We start from the raw sequence: 19,158 nt of genomic DNA on the forward strand, positions 1-19,158 counted from the left end.
AAGCATAATAAATAACGAATGTGTTTTTTGCTTAGTGAAAATACGCAGTGTCAAAAACTCATGAAAAAAACTCTTTCTGGGAAGTTAAAGGGGTATTCCCATCTCCAAGATCCTATCCCAATATATAGTAGGTGTAATAATAATATTAGCAAATACCTCCAATAGGAAATGTAGTATAGTTCTTCTGATTAGCTAGAGTTGGGAAAATAAGTATTTGATACACTGCTAATTTTGCAAGTTTTACCAACAAAAAAGGATGGAGAGGTCTGTAATTTTTATCCTAGGTACACTTCAAGTGTGAGAGACAGAGTCCAGAAAATCACATTGTATGAGTTTTACATAATTAATTTGCATTTTATTGCATGAAATAAGCATTTGATACAATAGAAAACCAATCTCTTAATATTTGATATAGAAACCTTTGTTTGCAATTACAGAGGTCAGTCGTTTCCTGTAGTTCTTGACCAAGTTTGCCCACACTGCAGAAGGGATTTTGGCCCACTCCTTCATACAGATTTTCTATTGGGTTCAGGTCTGAAGACTGGCTAGGCCACTCCAGGACCTTGAAATGCTTCTTATGGAGCCACCCCTTAGTTGTCCTGGCTGTGTGTTTCGTTTTATGCTGAAAGACCCAGCCACGACCCATCTTCAATGCTCTTGCTGAATGAAGGAGGTTGTTGACTTAAATCTCGCGATACATGACCCCATCCATCCTCCCTTCAATACGGTGCAGTCGTCCTGTCCCCTTTGCAGAGAAGCACCCCCAAAGTATGATATTTTCCCCACTATGCTTCACGGTTTGGACGGTGTTCTTGGGGTTGTACTCATCCTTCTTCTTTCTCCAAACACAGCGAGTGAAGTTGATACCAAAAAGTTATATTTTGGTCTGATCTGACCACGTGACTTTCTCCCATGCCTCTGGATCACCCAGATCGTCATTTGCGAACTTCAAATGGGCCTGGACATGTGCTAGCGTGAGCAGGTGGACATTGCGTGCCCTGCAGGATTTTAATCCATCACGGCGTAGTGTGTTGCAAACTGTAATGTTTGAGACTGTGCTCCCATCTCTCTTCAGTTCATTGACCAGGTCCTCCCGTGTAGTTCTGGGCTGATTCTTGACCTTTCTCAGAATCATCCTTACCCCACGAGGCGAGATCTTGCATGGAGACCCAGACCTAGAAAGATTGACAGTCATCTTGTGTTTCTTCCATTCTCTAATAATTGTGCCAACAGTTGTTGCCTTCTCACCAAGCTGCTTGCCCATTGTCCTGTAGCCCATTCCTGCCTTGTGCAGGTCTACAATGTTGTTCCTGGTGTCCTTAGACAGCTCTTTGGTCTTGGCCATGGTGGAGAGATTGGATTTTGATTGATTGTGTGGACAGATGTCTTTTATACAGGTAGCCAGTTCGAACAGTTGCAATGAATATAGGAAATGAGTGTAGCGTAGGAGGGCTTCTTAAAGAAAAACTTACAGGTTTGTGAGAGACAGAATTCTTGCTGGTTGTTAGGTGATCAAATACTTATTTAATGCAATAAAATTCAAACCTCTCTATTCTTTGTAGGTGGGAAAACTTGCAAAATCTGCAGTGTATCAAATACTTATTTTACCCACTATATGTCACTTGCCCCATGTTCAGGGCATTGCAGTAGCTTAGATATCCATGGTTACGGCCACTCACACAGTGACAGTTAGTGGCTTTAACCATGAATGCCTAAGCTACTGCAATGCCCTGCACATGGGGTAAGCGACATGGGTAATCAATAGAACAATACTGCTTTTCTAATTTTTTGTTAATATTATTATTACACCTACTACATATTGGAATAGTATCTTGGAGATGAGACTATCCCTTTTAACCTTTTATTCCTCTGTTAATGGAGATTGTGTTGTATTTCTGCAGGTGTCCCACTAATTGATGGCGGAACAGTGAGATTGCCACAGTTAATTGGGCTTTCCAGAGCTCTGGATCTCATTCTTACAGGGAGGCCAGTAAATGCCCAAGAAGCATATGCTTTTGGACTTGCTAATCGGGTGGTTCCTGATGGGCAGGGTAAGTGTTGATGCCCTAAGCAAAAAAAAAAATATAGTATCTCATCGCATGCAAGTTAAACAGAATCAGGTTTAAAACAATACCTGGATATGGATTATTAATTTACCCTGAGAGCTGAAATGTCAAAGATTACTTTGAGTATGTGTGATGTGGCTCATTTAAACCTGGAAATAACAATTGGATGAGTGATGGGTGACTCTGTGCTCTCTTATATTATGGATGCAACAGAGAGAGTAGAGACCAATATAACATGGAGATTGTAAGGGTACATCCACCCAGGGCCTGATTCATCAATGCTTTTACACCAATATTCTGACTTAAAAAGCTTTGAAAAGTCTCTACATTTGGCCCATATCGACGCTGCACTAAAATGTTGCAATTTTTGACGTTCTCATGCCATCTGGGCTATAGAGTGTTTTGGAGTGTGTCCACTTCAAAAACCAAAAAACGGGCAAGAAATGATTGAAAGACTTCCTATTTATTTATATTCAAAAATTACATTGTTGTTCATACATTCAGCCTTTTGATTCGTTTTTAGCTTCAGGTTTTCAATAACGCCAAGCGCTTAAAATAAGTGAATGAACCCTTCTTCAGGCGTTTTCCACTATGAAGCCGTTCCATATTTTACGATAGAACTCAATGGCAAAGTGACAAATGCCACAGTTGTGCAAATTTGGATTCATTTATCAAAATATCTGCAAAAGAACATAGTACACCACTCCACAAAATATGTAAAATCTGCAACATAGCTGAATATGGCTAAAGTGTCAAATACTTACCTTTTATAACATCTCAAAATAGTAACCATATTAACAGTTTGGCTAGGCTTTTGTATATTGCTGCATATGTTGCAGCCTATTTGTAACACAATAGACTTCAGCCCAATACATGCTGTTTTCTAGATCAGTTTGTGACCAGGCTAGAGTTGGTGTGAATCGATTCACATAGCCCATTCCATTAGCCACATCAGTACTGTCAGAGGTACTGTCTCTTACTTGTCAACATTCGCGGCTCTTCATTTGATTATCCAGGTGGGCGCTGCGTCATCCTTGCGGCATGATGCACATGTGATATTGAGCTATTCCATTTACTCAAAAGAAGAGCCACAAATGTCGAGAGGTAAGAGGCGGTACTCCTGCTCCCATGCAATGGCCGCAAGCCACTTTCTTGGCCGGTAGAATAGGATGTGCAAATCCAACTCGAGTTGTGACAAATCATCTAAGGTTAAGTCCACACGAAGCGTTTTTGATGCGTTTTCGCAGCGGTTTTCCCACCACAGAAACGCTGCGAAAACGCTTGTTAATAGGTCTGCCAGCTGTAGCAATGGTAATTCTGATGTGCTGTGCACATGATGTGGAAATTTCCACTCAAGATTACCATTGCGGAATAAAACACAGCATGGCCATTGTTCGGGCGTTTCCGCCGCAAATTCGAGCCCATTGACTTTCATTGAACGGCAGCAAACCCGCAGGTATAATATCTATACTTGCGGATTTTCTGTGTTTCAATTAAAGCCAATGGGCGGGAATTCGCGCTGGAAACGCGGTGCAGGTGGTACCCGGGTTGGGAGAGGAGGACTACAACTCCTCTTATCTGACCGCTGCTCACACTGATAGCAACGAGAGCGGTGTGGCTGTGAGGAGCAGTAGTCTGCTCTGCCCAGCCCACGTGCCCTCGGTAAAACAAAAAAGTAAAAAAAAAAAACCTTTATACTCACCTGTCCGGTGTCCTCCTGGTACCCGGCGGCGATCCGATGGTACACTGCGGGAGCGCGCTCGCTCCCAGCAATGTACTGAGCTGCCAGGACCCGCGGTGACGTCACTGATCAGCTGATTGGTCACGTGACCAATCAGCTGATGCTCATTCTGAAGAATGCTCCCATGGTGGTAAGTTCACCGGGGCTGATCAGCTGATCAACCCCAGTGACCTCACTGCAGCAGCTTGTACACTGACAAGGGTGATTTTACACCCCTATCAATGTACATTGCTGGCTTCTACAGCAGTGACATCAGTGATTGAGTGATCAATGATGAGTGATTGTGTGATGAGTTATTGCTGTAGAAGTGACCCAGATCGCCGTGGGACACTCGTTGGCAGTGACTGTGGACTATGTCGTTGACGGCGGACAGGTGAGGGATATGGTTGTTTGTTATTTTACTTTTTTTTCAGGAGATCGAGGAATTCGGGGACTGAGAGGGTAATAAAAAAAAAATTGTAGAACCATTTGTTTTTTATTTAAAATGCTTTTTTCTGGCCATGTCTTTTATTGAAAAAGCGGCAACCATTTTACTACGCAGTTAGTAATGGGGGTGTCTTATAAACGCCCTCCATTACTAACCTGGGCTTCACGTCAGCCGCCAATACAAGGCTGACGTGAGCCCCAACCCCATTACCTCACTCGCCACCGCTACAGGGCAGTGGGAAGAGTGGAGGCTAAGCGCCAGATTTGGTGCATCTTATGGATGTGCCATTTCTGGGACTGCTGAGGGGTGATATTAATAGCCGCGGTGGGGGCTAGTATCCATGGCCCCTTCCCTAGCTACTAATATCAGCCCGCAGCTGGCTGTTTAGCGTTTGCTGGTTAGATTTTATAGGGGAAACCACGTCAATTTTTTTCTGGGGTCCCCCTGTAATCTAGCCAGTAAAGGCTAAACAAACAGCTGTGGGCTGATATTAATAGCCAAGGAACTTTGTTGGCTAATGGCCCCTTCCGCGGCTACTAATATCAGCCCCCAGCGGTCGGCTTTCCCTCTGGTGGTTATAAAAATGACGCTGTAGCCCACTCCATTTTTTTTTTACATTTTTTGCTCTGTGCCCACGATCCGGACATTGCAGCGCTTTGGACGCATATTTTCTGCTGTGTCCAAAGCGTTGCATTCTATTGAACACAGGTAAATCCACATGTGTTCACTAGACCATGCGGATTTACCGCATTCAATACAGTCTAGTGGTCAAATTTCTGTGGCAGACACTAGCGACTCCGCAAGAGAATTTGACATGCTGCGGTCCTGAAAGACGCGCTGCATGTCAGTGTCCACGGGTGATTCGCAGCCTCTAATGCACGCATAGTGGACATGGGATTTGTAGAGATCCTAACCACTATGCTGTAACATCTGGACGCTGCGGGTTTGACGCTGTATAAACACGCAGCGTCAAACCTGCAGCGGCTCCTGACTGTAGCCACGTACCCATACTCACCCTCAGCATGTCAATTTCTGTAGTGGACAGCTAGTCTCTGCTGCGGATTTTGACCGATTTGAAGTGTCATTATATGCGGTGGATTCAGATGTACCGACAACAAAAGTGCGGCATTAGAACACAGCATTTTGGACGCAACAAAAATATGCTGCGTCCAAATCGCTGCTGAGTGCTGATCGGGGGGACGTAGCAGCTAATGAAACAGCTGTGAGCTGTTAATAATGGCCAGGGACCATGTTTGCAAATGGCACCTTCCCAGGCTAAAAATACCAGCTCACAACTGCCGCATAAATTACGTGAATAGAAATGCTAATGAAGATTGGGTGAATGGGATTAGCTGACACCTAGCTCTTTTGTTTGACACCTTGTCATCACCAATCAGACATTTTCATGACCAAACCTAATTAAAGTAAAGTAAAAAGTTAAATAAACAGACACAGAGTAAACACTTTATTTGAAATACAACAGACACATTCTTTAATCATTTAAATTATATACTGACAGTTCTGACAGTAATCCAGGGGTTTAAGCAATGTGCCACTAAATAACTTTTATTTAGCTCCAAAAAGCATTCATTGATGTACAAAAACGCTTCAAAAAACGCATCAAAAATGCGTTTTTCCTGCCAAGGTGATGCGAAAACGCACAGGAAATTTCTGCTTCAAATCCTGATTGTGCGCACATAGCCAAACCCTGGCAAAAAATGCAAATACTATATCACAATATTTCAGTGAGAGCTGCTTGTAGGATTGCCAGAGAGGCAAATCAGAACTCCCGCTTGACTGTAAAATACCTCCAGAAAGATGTAGCAGACTCTGGAGTTGTGGTACATTGTTCTACTGTTCAGAGACACCTGCACAAATATGGCCTTCATAGAAGAGTCATCAGAAGAAAACCTCTCCTGCGTCCTCACCATAAAATTCAGCATCAGAAGTATGCAAAAGAACATCTAAACAAGCCTGATGCATTTGGAAACAAGTCATGTGAACTGTTAAAATAGAACTCTTTGGCCACAATGATCACAGACATTTGTGGAGAAAAAGGGCACAGAATTTCAGGAAAAGAACATATTGCCAACCATTAAGCATGGGGGTGGATCAATCATGCTTTGGGGTTGGATTCAATGAAATTTCAACAAATTCTTGATGCAAGCATAACACCATCTGAAAAAAAGCTGAAGTTGAAAAGAGGATAGTTTCTACAAATGGATAGTGATGCTAATCACACATCAAAATCCACAATAGATGACCTCAAAAGGCGCAAGTTGAAGGTTTTACAATGGCCCTCACAGTCCCCTGATCTGAACATCATTGAAAATCTGTGGCTAGATCTCAAAGTAGCAATGCATGCAAGACGACCAAGGAATCTCACAGAACTGGAAGAATTTTCCAAGAAAGAATGGATGAAAACCCCTTAAAAAAGAATCAAAAGACTCTTGTATAGCTACAAAAAGTGTTCACAAGCTGTGATACTTTCAAAAGGGGGTGCTACTAGGTACTAACCATGCAGGGTGCCCAAACTTTTGTATAGGTATGATTTCCTTTTTGTAATTTTTAAAATGTAATATATATAGTGGTGACCCAAAGTTTTGCATTTTTTTTAAAGTGTGAATACTTATGTCTGGTTGTTGTGATGCCATTTTCCTGGTGATTTTAGTAAACCGGAAGCAAATGGTTGTCACCTACAGTTATATGAAAAAGTTTGGGCACCCCTATTAATCTTAAGCTTATTGTTTTATAAAAATTGGTGTTTTTGCAACAGCTATTTCAGTTTGATATATGTAATAACTGTTGGACACAGTAATGTTTCTGCCTTGAAATGAGGTTTATTGTACTAACAGAAAATGTGCAATCTGCATTCAAACAAAATTTGACAGGTGCATAAGTATGGGCACCCTTATCATTTTCTTGTTTTAAATACTCCTACCTACTTTCTAATGACTTACTAAAGCACTTTTTTGGTTTTGTAACCTCATTGAGCTTTGAACTTCATAGCCAGGTGTATGCAATCATGAGAAAAGCTACTTAAAGTGGCCACTTGCAAGTTGTTCTCCGGTTTGAATTTCCTCTGAAGAGTGCCATCATGGGCTCCTCAAAACAACTGCCAAATGATCTGAAAACAAAGATTATTCAACATAGTTGTTCAGGGGAAGGATACAAAAAGCTGTCTCAGAGATTTAACCTGTCAGTTTCCACTGTGAGGAACATAGTAAGGAAATGGAAGAACACAGGGACCGTTCTTGTTAAGGCCAGAAGTGGCAGGCCAAGAAAAACACCAGAAAGGCAGAGAAGAAGAATGGTGAGATCAGTCAAAGACAATCCTCAGACCACCTCCAGAGAGCTGCAGCATCAACTTGCTGCAGATGGTGTCACTGTGCATCGGTCAACTATACAACGCACTTTGCACAAGGAGAAGCTGTATGGGAGAGTGATGCGAAAGAAGCCATTTCTGCAAGCACGCCACAAACAGAGTCGGCTGAGGTATGCAAAAGCACATGTGGAGAAGCCAATTTCCTTTTGGAAGAAGGTCCTGTGGACTGATGAAACCAAGATTGAGTTTGGTCATACAAAAAGGCGTTATGCATGGCGGCAAAAAAACACAGCATTCCAAGAAAAACACTTGCTACCCACAGTAAAATTTGGTGGAGGTTCCATCATGCTTTGGGGCTGTGTGGCAAATGCCAACTTTGTTAAAGTTGAGGGACGCATGGATTCCACTCAGTATCAGCAGATTCTTGACAATAATGTTCAAGAATCAATGACAAAGTTGAAGTTACGCAGGGGATGGATCTTTCAGCAAGACAATGATCCAAAACACCGCTCCAAATCTACTCAGGCATTCATGCAGAGGAACAATTACAATGCTCTGGAATGGCCATCCCAGTCCCCAGACCTGAATATCATTGAACATCTGTGGGATCATTTGAAGAGGGCTGTCCATGCTCGGCGACCATCAAACTTAACTGAACTGGAATTGTTTTGTAAAGAGGAATGGTCAAAAATACCTTCATCCAGGATCCAGGAAATCATTAAAAGCTACAGGAAGTGACTAGAGGCTGTTATTTTTGCAAAAGGAGGATCTACTAAATATTAATGTCACTTTTCTGGTGAGGTGCCCATACTTGTGCACCTGGCAAATTTTGTTTGAATGCAGATTGCACATTTTCTGTTAGTACAATAAACCTCATTTCAAGGCAGAAACATTACTGTGTCCAACAGTTATTACATATATCAAACTGAAATAGCTGTTGCAAAAACACCAATTTTTATAAAACATTAAGCTTAAGATTAGTAGGGGTGCCCAAACTTTTTCATATAACTGTATATGGATGAAAAATGGGTATGACGTAGTTTTATCCCTTTATGTGTTCGTTTTCAACATTTTTATTTTTTTTAGATGTCTGTTTTTAGTTTGAAACATGACAAAGACAAATTTATCACCAGATGTCAAGAAGCTTATTAGGCCACGGCCCCATTATCAGTGTTTAGTAAGTGATCAGTATTTTTCTCAGGAGTGGAAAACAAAGCCAGGATTGGGTGATTGTCACGGTTCTACAGAGACAACACCGGGAAGATCACGCAATATCTCGCCTTTGCCGTCACTGTCAGGATTTCTTCAGGGATACATGCGCACACAATCCCGACTACTCATTACGTAAGTATCGGCAAGCGGCCAGTGAGCGTATGGCGTCACACCTCCGGATTCCAACGCATGGAATATGTGTATACGCCCCCCGTACGGTCAGCTTTACGATAGCCCAATTATTATTATTTTCTGCCACCACAGTCCAGATTTGAAATATACAGGCCTGGGTAGACTCCTGCGTTCTGGTAGCGTGTATGGCTTCGGAGGAGGGAACGATTACAGGACAAAAGAAACAGAACTATTAAATTTTATATTTAATCCAAAAGGGAGGCAGTGTTATGAAAAATATACAAGATTTTACAAAAGGGGACAATACAATACATATGCAGTTACATAAATAAAACAGGATAAAAGAAGAAACTTACTATACGTTCGCAGAGGCGATTCAATATAGGTGGTGGGGAGACACTCCGCTTTGACTGTTATCGAACAGGATTCGTTGCTATGTTAAATATATACTCCCAGCAAAGAACGCTTATCTATCCTCCGTGGACTCTTTTATGCCTAAGGGGAAATCTTCCCACACACCTCATGTGCTGACATCACGGGGCTAGACTGTAGCCTGCACATTTTATTTAAGATATCTGTTTTTTGGGATAACTTATCACTGGTTGATCCCAGAAGCCCAAAAGTGATACCATATTTTCTATTATGATTTTACCTTCATTTAGAGACCACACATGGCGTACTTGTAATCCGTTATTGTGGTGCTCTTGCGCTATTGCTCCCCGGAGGGGCTTATGGCTATGAAAAAATAAGCATCTTGTTCCTTGGCTGACACTGCCACTACAAATATGGGTCCCCTTATTATCAGAATTATGGAAATTGAGCTATTCCATATTTTGTATCGGTGCCGGGCATCCTGGGACCCTCTATTAAATTCCCTTTTTGTCCTGGGAACCAAGCTTCAACAGCTACACGTAAATTTATCGCAAGCCGGTGTCTAATCATCCTCTGCCTCTGCTAGGGGAGAAAGACCCTCACGTTTTAATTAGGTTCTAGCACCTTCTGGGCCAGCATTTGTTTCCAAGTCACTTCTGCTGTAGGTGATAATTTGCAGAGACAGATGCTGGACTGTCAGCTCTTCTCTTGTGACAAATGGTAGATCAGGGAGGGGTGGGGAGGGGTTTGGGAGAAATGGTTCAGATTTTTAATATCTCCCTGACAATGATAAATGCAGAATTGGTGCACTTGTTTCTATTATACCTTTTCTATGATTGTTCCTCACCTGGTTTTGGCTCCCACGCCTGAGAAAAAATACTGACCAAATCCTGATAATGGGGCTGTGGACTTATTCTGAGAGTGAAGTCAGGTAAAAGCCAAAAAGAGGTAGCTATGGAATTCAGTTGTTCAAGTGTCACGTATATTAAAGAAAGAAAAAGAAGGTTATGGAACAACTGACAAGCCTAGAAGTGGACGACCACGGAAAACTTCATCCAGAGTTGATCACATTATTGAGAAAAAGTCAGTATCCACTAAAGTACTGTACAGATTTCACACAAAATGAACGAAGAATATGGGGTTAAAGTGAGTTGTCAAACTGTGGTGCGTAGGGTTGAATGCATGAGTTCCAGTCAAGAAGCCTTTCATCTCTGCAAAGAACCGGAACTTGAGTTTGCCAAAGAACACAGCCAAAGGAAAGAGACAGATTGGTCTAAGGTCTTGTGGTTGGATTAATCCAAGTTCAGTCTGTTTGCTAGTGACGGCAAGCACTATATATACCACCCAAATTGAAAATGTAATGATGTAAGGTACCAAATACCTGTAGTGAAACATGGTGGTGGAAATGTCATGGTTTGGGGCTGCTTTTCTGCATCTGCCATTGTCCCTCTGCATAGAATTGCTGGAAATATGAAAGCTACCTTGTACAAGGATATACTGGAGAATGTAATGCTGCCACATGGTAAAACCAAAGTAGGCAGGGGATGGAAATTCCAGCAAAACAATGATACTAAGCACACATCCAATTTAGTCAAAAATTGGTTTGCAAAGAAAAATGTAAATCCTATAGAGCACCTTTGGGATGAGTTAAGGCCTGTACCCATAGCAAGAAAGATGAATTGTTTGCAGATTTGCAAATGGAATAGAGCAAGATCCCTCAAGATGTCTTGAACAACCTAGTGGCTTCAATGCCCCATCGGTGTGGTGCAGTAATTAAAGTGAGAGGTTATGCTACAAAATACTAAGTTATGGCATTGTAAGCAATGAATTACTATCTATGTTGTGATCAATAAATAGTATATGCAAAACTTTTGGCAGTCAGTTTTCTTTAATTAAATGACCATACCTATATTCAAAAGCATTTTGGTTAAAAGTAAGGTCTTCCATGATGACAACTTCATGCACTTTCAATTCATCACCAGGGAAATGGCATCACAACAACCAGACTGAAGTAATCACACTTCTAAAAAAAAATGCAAAACTTCTGCTCACCACTGATATATACAGTGCCTTGTGAAAGTATTTAGGTGGCGCTACAAAGTATTAACTCAAGGGGGCCGAATAATATTGCACACCCCACTTTTCAGTTTTTAATTTGTTAAAGTTTAAAATAGCCAATAAATTTCGTTCCACTTCACGATTGTGTCCCACTTGTTGTTGATTCTTCCCCCCAAAATTAGAATTTTATATCTTTATGTTTGAAGCCAGAAATGTGGCAAAAGGTAGAAAAGTTCAAGGGGGGCAAATACTTTCACAAGGCACTGTATATATAATTTATTTATTTTTTGCCTAAAATACAAAGGAAATGTGTCATCTTTAACTTTAGGCCATTTAGAGATAATTTCATTTTCAACTTGCTTAACTGTTCACAATAACTGTAATTATAACCAGGTGTGCCCAAATTTTTACATGCCACTGTATATTGACATTTCACGTTGTAGCTTGATCACAAGTATAAAAATGTGGGCATAGCAGATTTTTTAAGTGGACAAATACTTTTCTCTAAGCTCATGTAAGAGTCTGCTATTCTGTAAACAGCTGGCCTAAGTCATGCTAAGCTTCACATAAAAATTTTGTCATTTGGGTTCCATGCCAGACCGGGTCAATACTCTGACTCATCACTGCCACTAAAGAATTTAAAGACTTTAGTGCTCGATTAAGAGGATTTCTTTTTCCTCATGTACAGAGCAAACTTCAGTAATATTTTCCAAAATTGTTTTTTTTTTATTTTCAGAGTAAAACTCATATTGGAGCCATTGTTACATTTATTAATAAACTATTTTGCCATGTGAAAATCATTTGGCTCACTCACATCCACGCAATTATTATTGCTATGGTTCTAGTGAAAATATGATTATTCTTTCACCTGACAAGAGTACAAACCTCCGGTCACAAGGTGAATTATCGGATGTGACCCAGAATCGGCATTGGCACTTTGCCATGGATGGTAGTTGTGTTTGCTCGGGAGCCCAGACACAAGTATTACTCATAGTTTTCGGTGCTAGGATGGAATTATTTCTGTGAAATGCATCACACCATTTACTTACTGTTGAAAAATATTCATAAGTCTGCATTATAATATTTTTCCCTGGAATCTTTGACTGCTGCAGACATCATATCATATAAATATCTAAAATAATTATATGAAAACTGGTTCCTTTTTATATTTTTAGAAAAGTAAAATATTTTATTTTACTTATGTCAAATAGCAGAACATAGATTTGATTACGTAGTTACCCACTACTTTAATAAATCCATCTGTAATTTGGAGCAAATTCAATACATACGTTGTGTTTTACAAAGAGAGCACAGTCTTCCAACATATTATTTCTATTAGCTTATAAAGCTAACTTTTATGACACAGTTTTTATTGTGGTACCATTTTTATCCAAGGCACGTACCCCTGAGGTAAGGAAGAAGAGACATGGTCTGATAAGTATTTGCTAATGGTTAAACATAAATAATAGCCGTGCAACAGTTTGGGCAGATACTGAAACCTTTTAAACTCTTATAACCTTAAAGGGATTGTCCATTATTACAGGGTTTTTCGATTTAAACAGAAAATCGCTGAGAATTGAACCTCTTACTAATTTAATGGTATTACATGTGGGCTTTTGTGCCTTTCATCGATCCTGCCAAGGGTCATCCTGTATATAACTTACACGTATGTTGTGTCTTGTCACATCACAACTGGGCTATAGTTCTGGTGCTGTACTTGTACATCATCAGAAGTCATCATGTGACCACTTTACAGTATGCTATGTAAGAAACATCAAAGAAAGGTGGCTTTTCTCATCTTACGGGAGGCTCAGCTTGCGTAGTACCCAAATATTCTACAAAGAACCTGAAAAGTAATCTATTGTCTTTCTTATCTTCCTGGACAAGTCCTACGGTGGTTGTGAAGCTTACCTGTTGCGTCTGGTGATACTGTTGCGTGTACCTGATAATTCCTGATTATTATGTGACTCATATCCTGCAGTTATTGCCTCTACATGATCTATCTCAATATTTGTTGTCTCTAAGCTAGTGGGTGGAGACTAGCTTTTTATGATATCTCCCATACTCAGTACATAGAAACATGAGGCATTCCTGCTCTCCTGTCTCTATACAACACATGTTGAGAAGCAATAGCACCATGGAGTGTATTATACTGCAGTACTGAGCAGTGTAGCTGTGAAATAAAGCTCCAGGGTAAGGTAAAACACTAAAAAGCTACACAATCATTTCTCTCTCTGCTCCTCCCCTTAGATCTAATCTGATCCCTCAGTGTGCTGTTAACTGAGATTGTTCAGAGTAAATGAAGAGTCTAGGAGGAGGGGAAGAAGAGGCTCATAAGATGAGAATGAATCATTTTTCTGATGACATATAATAAAGATTATTATATTTGCTTGCACTATTAATATATGCAGGTGGTTAATACTGACAGTTTAATATTTTATTATATGCTAAAATGGTGTGAAAATCACTGACTTGTAAGAAGGATCAGTAGATCACGTATTAGGAGCCATTCATACATCTACATGATTTTGAATGATTCACAAATATTTTCTGATGTAGATAATCTAATCTTAAAATTAGATACACAAATAACAATTAATACACTTATCTTTGATCTCTGGCCTGTGATTAAAACTATGATGGCCCAAAACCTTTGAATACTATGGAATGACTTTTCAACAACCATAATGCTCAGTTGTTTCTCATTTTTAGAGAAATCTCTGCTGAGTTACATTAGTTTTTGGTCTCTTGGATAAATTGTCAGAGTAAATCATCTCTGTTAGAATAACAAGGGTGTAACTCTGTAGAAGGTACATGTTCCAGAATTTGGTCTGATACAGTCCGAGGATGGATCACCCTTCTGAAAGGTAAACAAATGAGCAGTGTATGATATACAAGAATGCTGTGCTAGTTTTCTGGATATCAATCTGATATTTGTATGATTATGAAGGTTAACGGTACTGTTAATCCTACAGTAACTCACTATGAGGGCTTAACTGTAACTATTATGACAGAAAGCCATAAATACAAATATTTGTATAAGTAAAAAGCGCATGTAACAAGCCAGAAGTTTGAACAGGAAGAATTTTTATGTTTACTAAAAATTCTTTTTTAAATAAAACCTATAGTGCAGCATGGTCCCCCGATTGCTGGTGCTCCGGCTGCCGGACAGATGGGATCACTTGCGGAATCTGCCAGCATGTGCAGTAGATATATTAAGTGATATGTAATATTCCATGTAATACATGATCCTAATCATTGTAGCTTTGAGCTCATGTTAGAGAATCATAAGTAAGGTACTTACTTTTGTAGTAGACATTTTTTAACCCAACACTATAATACTTTTGAAGGTTTAAAGAGAATAAGTCACCAGGTTTATACTTCCCACTCAGAGAGCACTGTAAAACAGGACCAGAGACCCAGATTCCAGCTGTGTTTCGGTTAGACTATGCCAGGGATGTCAAACTCAAACACACAGAGGGCCAAAATGAAAAACTTAGGACAAAGTTGCAGGCCAACCAGCATACAAGATAATGGGTCCTACATAGTCCTCCATACAAAATAATGGGCCCACATAGTCCTCCATACAAAATAGTGGGTCCCACATAGTCCTCCTTACAGAATAATGGGCTCCACATAGTCCTCCATACAAATAATGGGCCCCACATAGTCCTCCATACAAAATAATGGGCCCCACATAGCGCTCCATACAGAATACTTGGCCCCACATAGTTCCCCATACAGAATACTGGGCCCCACATAGTCCTCCATGTAGAATAATGGGCTCCACATAGTCCTCCATGTAGAATAATGGGCCCCACATAGTCCTCCATGTAAAATAATGGGCCCCACATAGTCCTCCATACAGTATAATGGGCCCCACATAGTGCTCCATGCAGAATACTGGGCCCCACATAGTCCTCCATTTAGAACAATGGGCCCCACATAGTCCTCCATACAGAATACTGGGCCCCACATAGTCCTCCATACAGAATAATGGGCCCCACATAGTCCTCCATGTAGAATAATGGGCCCCACATAGTCCTCCATGTAGAATAATGGGCCCCACATAGTCCTCCATACAGTATAATGGGCCCCACATAGTCCTCTATACAGAATACTGGGCCCCACATAGTCCTCCATACAGAATAATGGGCCCCACATAGTCCTCCATGTAGAATAATGTGCCCCACATAGTCCTCCATGTAGAATAATGGGCCCCACATAGTCCTCCATACAGTATAATGGGCCCCACATAGTCCTCTATACAGAATACTGGGCCCCACATAGTCCTCCATACAGAATAATGGGCCCCACATAGTCCTCCATGTAGAATAATGGGCCCCACATAGTCCTCCATGTAGAATAATAGGCCCCACATAGGGGTGGCGGTTCTTGTGTCGTGGGCCAAATATAACCAAACTGCGGGCCAGAGTGTGACATGTATGGGGTATGTTGACATTGCATTTCTGACACTCATTTGTTTTGCCATTTGTTCTCTGTTTTGGTAGTGTATATTTTTTTTAGGTGGGCACAACAGGAATGGTAGACCGTGCTTTTATGCCACCTGAAAAAAACCTAACTGTTGAAACCGAGGCCAGGCAGTGTACAAAGTAATTTTGCCTCCCTCTTTAAAGTGAATGGCTCCATTAGGGGTTTTGTCCAAATGCCATTTTTTCAGAGCTTCAAATTGAAGCCTCAACAGAGCCATAAAAGTGTTGGAAGAAACATGCTCTGAAGCTGGCCTTTCTGGGCTTCTTGCGGTCATTTTCATAAAATCACAGATTTATGTGGTTCAGCTCTGCTAGTCCTCTCCATGTTGAGCTCTACCGTGCCTGCACCACTGATTGGATTGATCGCTTTCTGACTACACTGTGCATACGCTGAAAGCTGCCTATAAATGATGGGGTGGCTCATGACCATTGAGGACTACATAGCAGGAGCCTATCACTGAGAGCACTAGAAGAGCTGCTGCAGATTTTTCACAGTAAGAACACCATTCTCATCAGGTCTGAGAGATTTAGTGAATAATGTTGGCAGTAAGCATGGTGACACATTCGCTTTAAACTAATGCCCATTCCCTTTCACTTCATTCTGATTTTCCACTATGCACGGTCTACATTGTTGGCAAGTGTTTCCTTACAACGACACTGCAAGTACTAGAATAAAGGATATAATGGTACCATATTATGTCTGCTTTTAAAAAGTGGAGTCAAGTTACATATGGATTTTTCAGCCAAAGGAGATAAAAAAAAGATGGTAATTAATATATGATTACATATTATGGGAGTCTACATTGTTTGGGAGGTAACAGGCTCCATATGATGTACAGTGTTTTGTAATATGTTTGGCTCGGCCAGATGTTCCACCATTTGCAGCATTAGTCTTTTTAACCTGGAAAATATCCATTTTCTATCTTATTTGGATCTATGCGGCTAATCTGTTATGATTTGCACTACACAGTAGATTTGAGCTGTGTTTCAGAACTAGGAGCCAAGACATTTTCTGCATGATGTCTGTGTTTGTATGTGTACTGCGCAACTTGTATACAAGGAGAACCAAGGGAGGTGATCACGTATGAAGTGTACAATATTACAGCACAGAATATTATTCAGACCTCCCGAAACGACCATCATTTCATCCAAGAGGTGACTAATGTCTCTACAGACTCCGCGCAGCTGCCTTGCACCCTGGGCATGTTGTTGCCCTGATTCAAATTAAAATATGACTGTTTTGCTTGGCAGGTAATGGGCTATCTTTAAAACTAATGCTAATAAAATCAAGTGCCGTTTGCCGAATATACTGTAAGCAAAGTAGAATGACATTTGGCATGTTTTTCCTGGCAGGTCATGCTAACTAAAGGATGTTCGGGTGGAGACTGACATTAAGAAGAGTAAAATGGAGACATAAGCTTTAGGAGCAAAATAACATAATTTTTATCGGGGAAAATTAATTTAGGTCATCTAGAAGTTTTGGTTTTTAGAGTTAGTCTTGGTCTCAAACAACATTAGAATTTACAGAATTTTCTCTTGTAATATCTCCCTCTTGCTCCCAGACCAAACTCTAAACACCGCCATACACAATAAATAGCTTTCTGATGATCATTCAGCTGACATCTGTCTTTTCTGACTTCTTCATACACAGGAACGCTTGGCTCTACCAAGAGCTCCTATGTTCTCTATGACAGAGCCGCTGTCAAAGTCTTCAGGCAGTGGCTTATCACTGCCCTAATAAAAGGAATCGACTGTGGAAATTCTATAGGCTGAATCCTTAACTCCCTTGACACATGAAGTCTGGGGAGAAAATCATCCAGCAATGACCTATCCGAGTCAGGAGGCCCCCATACACAATAGATTGTTGGCCAATCCTGCCTATATTGCTGAGTTTGGCCAGCTTTACTCTAAAATATATGATGGGCTTAAAAATTTTGCATGATTATCTGTTCCTTACACTACACATTCCTTGATGGTGACAAGTCTTTTTGATAAATGGTTGGGTGTGTACATGGAAAAAAAACTAGTGTAAGGCTCTGATGGATGACATATTGTTCATACATCATTTATCATGTCAGTAATATCATCTCATGGCTTAAACAATCCATAAACAGATGTGTTCTACATAAGTTTTGTGCCTTTTGGCTTTTTCTAATTAAGTATTGTTTATTGACTGACCTTGTTATAATGCGTTATTTTTATTATTATTACTACTAATATCCCATTTTCCGCTACTTTCAGGCCTTCAGAGTGCTATTGAGTTAGCAGAACAGATCTCTGCATTCCCTCAGAAATGCATGCGAAGTGACAGAGCGTCTGCCTATTACAGCACATTTGATGCCACGAGCTTCACGGATGCAATGCAGTTTGAATTTAACCATGGAGCAGAAGTTGTAGCGGAGGAGTCAATTGCTGGCGCAAGCAGATTTACTGCCGGGGAAGGGAGAAAAGGGAAGTTGTAGATATGCTCTGTTCAGATGCTTGATAAGGCATTAGCCATTTACTTGATATATATCGATGTATAATACTGGTCACCAAAGATGTGAAAATGTTACCAGCAATGTTCTAAAACCAATTGACATATTGACTGTTAACATACTATAGAATCAATTATGTTGTATGGAGTCATACAGAGGTATAATTAAAAGTAATCTATAACCAGGTTTTTGCTACCCCATCTGAGAGCAGCATGATGTAGGAGCAGAGACCCTGATTCCAGCGATGTGTCACTAACTGGGCTGTTTACTGTAGTTTTAATAAAATCACTGTTTTATCTCCTGCAGATTTTACCATTTCTCTGAATATTGAGCTCTGTATAACCCCGCCCAAATCAAAAATTGACAGTTTTCTGTGTACACTGTGCATAGGCGGAAATCTGCCAATCAGTAGTGGGGTGGGGTTATACTGCACTCATGAATTTGAAGGAGTGCCCAGCAGCAGGTTTATTAGTTCTATGGTGATGATTTCCTGCTGATTAAAACTGTGATTTTATCAAAACTACAGCAAGCAGCTCAGTAAGTGATACATCGTTGGGATCAGGGTTTCTGCCCGTACATCATGCTGCTCTCCGATTAGGTGGCAGAAACCTAGTGACAGTTTCCCTTTAACTTTTAACATAATTTTAGCTTTTTTTAAATGTACAATGTCTAATCTGTTAACACAAAACTGAAGTACCATTGTCTGTAGATGGAAAAATAAAAAATCAAAAAATCAAATGGTAATTGACATATCTTCTATCCAATGCTTGTAGTGTTATATCGCTTTAAGACAATTATTACCAGAAAACATGGCTCATAATTAACTTTGAAACAATATTCTGAATCTTATCAGCC

At 40.5% G+C, this 19,158-nt stretch overlaps 1 protein-coding gene across 4 annotated transcripts in view; it reads left to right on the plus strand.

Moving 5' to 3' along the window:
* Positions 1-19,041, plus strand: part of LOC141264385 (enoyl-CoA hydratase EchA19-like) — a 111,901-nt gene extending 92,860 nt beyond the window's left edge. For all 4 annotated transcript variants that reach the window (XM_073676678.1, XM_073676679.1, XM_073676680.1 and 1 more), the window contains 2 exons: positions 1,902-2,051; positions 18,068-19,041. In XM_073676678.1, the coding sequence (XP_073532779.1) occupies positions 1,902-2,051; positions 18,068-18,288 (371 nt within the window). In that variant the 3' untranslated portion in view covers positions 18,289-19,041. The remainder of the gene's footprint in view (positions 1-1,901; positions 2,052-18,067) is intronic.
* The last annotated feature ends 117 nt before the right edge of the window (positions 19,042-19,158 follow it).

Source organism: Phyllobates terribilis, unplaced genomic scaffold, assembly GCF_046119375.1.
Source record: "Phyllobates terribilis strain yellow unplaced genomic scaffold, ASM4611937v1 Scaffold_4__5_contigs__length_816908805, whole genome shotgun sequence".
Lineage (NCBI taxonomy): Eukaryota > Metazoa > Chordata > Amphibia > Anura > Dendrobatidae > Phyllobates > Phyllobates terribilis.